The sequence below is a fragment of the Echinops telfairi genome, unplaced genomic scaffold (genome assembly GCF_000313985.2).
Source record: "Echinops telfairi isolate 266 unplaced genomic scaffold, ASM31398v2 ScPeMD7_29;HRSCAF=101, whole genome shotgun sequence".
Taxonomy (NCBI): Eukaryota; Metazoa; Chordata; class Mammalia; order Afrosoricida; family Tenrecidae; genus Echinops; species Echinops telfairi.
In genome coordinates, this window is record NW_022103926.1 from 8,484,566 (window position 1) to 8,489,003 (window position 4,438).

At 52.3% G+C, this 4,438-nt stretch overlaps 1 protein-coding gene and 1 long non-coding RNA gene across 4 annotated transcripts in view; one reads left to right on the plus strand and one right to left on the minus strand.

Moving 5' to 3' along the window:
* The window catches only part of LOC123521631, a 6,170-nt gene extending 3,538 nt beyond the window's left edge, over positions 1-2,632 (minus strand). The window contains exon 1 of the long non-coding RNA XR_006680024.1: positions 2,414-2,632. This is a non-coding gene — a long non-coding RNA (uncharacterized LOC123521631). The remainder of the gene's footprint in view (positions 1-2,413) is intronic.
* Positions 1-4,438, plus strand: part of GSTT4 (glutathione S-transferase theta 4) — a 30,094-nt gene that overhangs the window by 2,457 nt on the left and 23,199 nt on the right. The window contains exons 3-4 of one of the 3 annotated variants that reach the window (XM_030885474.1): positions 1,693-1,843; positions 3,598-3,774. The exons of the other annotated variants lie outside the window; for them this stretch is intronic. Of the exons in view, the coding sequence (XP_030741334.1) occupies positions 1,693-1,843; positions 3,598-3,774 (328 nt within the window). The remainder of the gene's footprint in view (positions 1-1,692; positions 1,844-3,597; positions 3,775-4,438) is intronic. 3 annotated transcript variants of the gene reach the window in all.

Here is a 4,438-nt window from a genome sequence, read left to right on the forward strand (position 1 = left end):
GTGACCCAGTTCTACCTCACAAATCCGCTAGCCTAGAGGACACACATTGGTACAGATAAGAGCTCTTGACACATGGAATTCAGGACAGATAAAACCCTCAGGCACAGTAGTGGGAGTGGAGATATCCTGAGGCTATGGGGATGGTGGTGGTGGCGGGGGAGTCGGGAAGAAAGGTGAAACGCATCACATGGTTGGTTATATAGCCCCCACCCTGAGGGGGGAGAATAACAGAAATGTGGGTGAAGGGAGACAATGGACAATTTAAGGCACAAAATAATAGCAGTCATAGATCATTGATCAAGGATTCAGGATGGTGGGAGGGGGGGAGGGAGAAAGGGGAGCTGATATCAAGGTCTCAACTGGAAAGAAAATGTTTTGTAAATGTTGATGGCAACATATGTACAAGCATGCTTCATCCAGTTGAAGGATGGGTTCTGAGAAGATTTGTAAGAGCCCCTCAATAAAATGATGCATACTTTTTTTAAACTCGTCTAACGAGCGCCACACCGCTTCCACCCCAATGCAACTGTGGCTGGCTGGGCCCCGGTCTCCCTTGTATCACTGTACCCTGCTGCAGGGGCCCTGGTGGTGCAGTGGGTCACATGCTGAGCTGCTGGGTGCACGGTCCACAGCTGCTCACTGGGAGAAAGATGGAGCGGTCTGCTCCTGGAAAGTCCCCAACCCCAAAGGGGTTGATCTACTCCGGCCTCTTCAGGGTCTGTGACTCAGAAGCTTTAGGAACCCTTTCCTCCTCCAGCTCCTGCTCCTCCACTTCCCGCCCTCTTGGATCTGGTCCCAGTGACTTTGCTATGTGGTGTGAGGTATGGCCCAGGCTCATTCTTTTGTATGGGACCGCCCATGAAGCCCCGGTATCATATGCTGATAGCACATCCATCCTCTACTACCTAGTCTTTTCCCCTTCCTCCTTCTACTTTATCGGCTCAATGGGCCATATTTGGGTGGGTCTATCCTGGACTCCATCTACTCCATAGCCTCCATCTAGTCCATTGATCTCGGTATCTTTGAAACCGCAGCTTGGCCGCCCACTTCGTTCCTACCCACAGTGACCCCGAAGAACTGCCTCATGGGGTTCCCAAGGTTGTTGGGCTTTACAGAAGCAGACAGCCTCATTTTTCTCCTGAGCAGCAGCAGGGGGGCTCACATTGCCGATCTAGCATTTCATGGCTGAGCGCTTAAGCACTGCACCACCAGGTCTCCTCCATAGATGCCGGGACCCACTGCTGTCGGCTTGATTCAGAGTCATGGTGAGTGACCCCACAGGAGAGTCTAGAATTGTTCTCTATGGTTCCCGGGGTGTTCAGTTTGTACGGAGCAGACAGACTCCCCTTTCTTCCATGGAGCCCTGGGTGGGTTTGATTCTTGGACCTGCGGCTAATAGCTGAGTGTTTAACCATGAAGCCACCAGAGCTCCTTCAGATCCTCCAAACACCAACACCAAACTCACTGCCATCTGGTGATGCCAATTCATAGTGACCGTGTAAGACAGGGCACAACTGCCCCCATAGACTTCTAACAGTGTAACCCTTTATGGGAGTAAAAAGCCTCATCTTTTCCCCTTTGGGTGGCTGGTGGTTTTGAACTGCTGACCTTGCAGTGAGTAGTCCAATGCATAACCATTACGCCACCAGGGTTCCTAAGCCAAGCACGGTAACTAATGCCCCCTTTCCACAGTGTGGCCATCCTCTCCTACCTGTGCCGAAAGTACAGTGCCCCCTCCCACTGGTACCCACCTGACCTTCACACACGCGCCCGCGTGGATGAGTTCATGGCCTGGCAGCACACGGCCATTCAGCTGCCCATGAGCAAGATGTTGTGGATCAAGGTGAGTAGGGGCACCGAGGCTGCCAGGGCGCTGGCAGCTGTTGGAATGGGACTGGGGCCCAGGAAGGGGCCTAGTCCTTCCTCTCCAGCATGGCTCCCTCAGCTGCCCCCATCCGGCCCCTCCCAGAGTTGTCAGTGCCTACAGACTCCCAACATGGGCAAGAAGGGGTTGTGGTGGATCAACGAGACAGGTCTACAGTTGGAGGCCACCAGTGTCTCTCTGGAAGGAAAGTTAGGCTGTGTATCTATCCCCAAGTCAAGAAACCAGCTAAGCCCGCCAATGGGGCAACTCTACTCTGTCCAGTAGGATCACAATGAGTCAGAGTCTACTCAAGGGGATAGGACCTGGAAAGGATGCTCCAGAGGAGCTTGTATCACTCAAGGTAAGGTAGGTGTGTTGTCTAGAGAAACAAATCCAGTGACACTCATCTTTGGGTAAGAGAGCACTTTATATCAAGAAATAATTATGTATCAAGAAGGCATCCCAACCCAGTCCAACTGAAGTCCCTAAGTCCAATGCTAGTCCATAGATCCCTCTTCAAGCTCACAGTCCCACATGCTGGTGACTCACAATGATGAAACAGGAGGCAGGAAGGTCAGAGGTCAGTGGGTGCAGAGTCATGTGGATCCGAGGTCGGTGAGAACCTGGTAAGTGCAGGGTTGGTAGTTGGCCCACCCGTCGAGGCAGACAGATCTCCGGTGAGCAGAAAGGCAGAGGGGTAAGGAAAGGGTTAATTATCAGAGTCCCCCACTCTTGTACAAAAGGCCACACCCTCAAGGAGGTGTCATCAGCGATCACTTGATTGACAGGCTGCCTCCACTCCAAGCCAGGAGTGTCTAGTTGACATAAAATCAGGAGGTTTCAGGACACTGCATCAGAGCCCAAAGCAAACTAATTCCAGTCGAGCCCATTCCATCTCACAGTGATCCCACAAAGTAGAGTGGAACTACGTGGCTCTCTGTCCTTGTCCCAAAGAGTGCCTGGTGGGTTCAAATGCTGACCTGTGCTTAGCAGCCCAGAGCTTAACCCACTGTGTCACCAGGGATCCTGGGTTCCTTAATAGGCTCATAAAACACACAGCTATGCAGTTGATTCTCACAGCAACATTATTATATAATTTTTTAATAATAGTGGACGGCCTCATTTTTTTTTCCTGCGGAGTGACTGGTGTATTTGAAGCCTCAACCTTGCAGTTAGTAGCTCATGCTTACGTGGCAGGATCACCAGAGCTCCTTACACCCCAAACCCAACTCACTGCCATTGAGTTGATGCTGACTCCTCACACCCCTACAGCACAGAGTAGAACTGTCCTCTGGGTTTCCAAGGATGTAACTCTTCATGGGAGTAGAAAGTGCAGCCTTTCACCTTTGTGTGGCTGGTGGTTTCAATTTGCTTACCTTGTGGTTAGCAGGCCAACAAGTAACCACTACACCTCCAGGGCTCTTACAGAGACCACCAAATCTGAAGATGGCCAACCTACAGTTCATGTAATCCTTTCATCCTGCACCAGTGGCAGACATCACTAATCAATCACCACGTTCTTTGCTCTGTATGGAGTGAGTGGATTTCAAAATCCCTCTGAGCACATGGTCCTAGGCAACATCTCCTAATCAGAAGTACTCAGAGGTGAAACTCCTTTAGAACCTGGTTACCACCCAGCCCCCACCTGGCACACCAGGACACTGAAGTTTGAAAGGGGGTCTGAGGGCCCGGGGTGCACCCAACTCTTCCCTTCTCTCTGCTACTCTGGCCAGCTGCTCATCCCCATGATCACAGGAGAGGAGGTGTCAGCTGAGAAGACAGAGAAGATCCTGGAAGAAGTGAAGACCAACCTTCAGCTCTTTGAGGAGAAGTTCCTAGAAGACAGGCTATTTATCACTGGGGACCATATCTCCCTGGCTGACCTGATAGCTCTGGTGGAGATGATGCAGGTATGGGTAGGTGGGCTCACAGTTGAGGGTGGCCTGGTGATAAGAGGGGGGCAGGCAGGGCCATGGCGGGGACCGAGGGAGCCAGGTATTGGTGCACAGACCCAACCAGGGACTGTGGGAACACACAGGTTTGGAGCCCAGGGAGAACCATGCGTGTCTGATTTTGGCAAAGCTTCCTTAGCCGTGAGGAGAACCTGGGGGCATGCCTGGGGTAGGGAGGAGTGCACCTGTACGTCTTGGTCATTCTGTCAAGAGTCCTGAGAACCTGCTCTCCCTCTGGACTCCATGGAGAGGATCTGTCTGGCCTCACCTTCCACCCACAAGCCCCGACTGACGCCTAGGCAGAGCTCCTCCTACAGCATCATCTGGGCACCGGGGGCATGTACCTGGCAGGCCATTTTCCTGGCCTCCAGCTGTGAGGAAGGGTGACCCAATTGGTATTCGATGGCTCATTTTGATCCCAACAGTGTCTGTAGAGATCAGCCTGGTCTCTGGACAATTTGTAAAATTCCGTGTGTGTCACAGGCCAGCCCTGGGAAAGCCTGAACCAGCCTGTCAGCTTAGGGGCAGCCCTTCCATCACATCAGATCCTCCCTGCCACCCCTGGCTTCCAGAGTACCCTGAGATCATGCTCCTTAGGTTAAGTGCACTGCTGGCCAGGTTT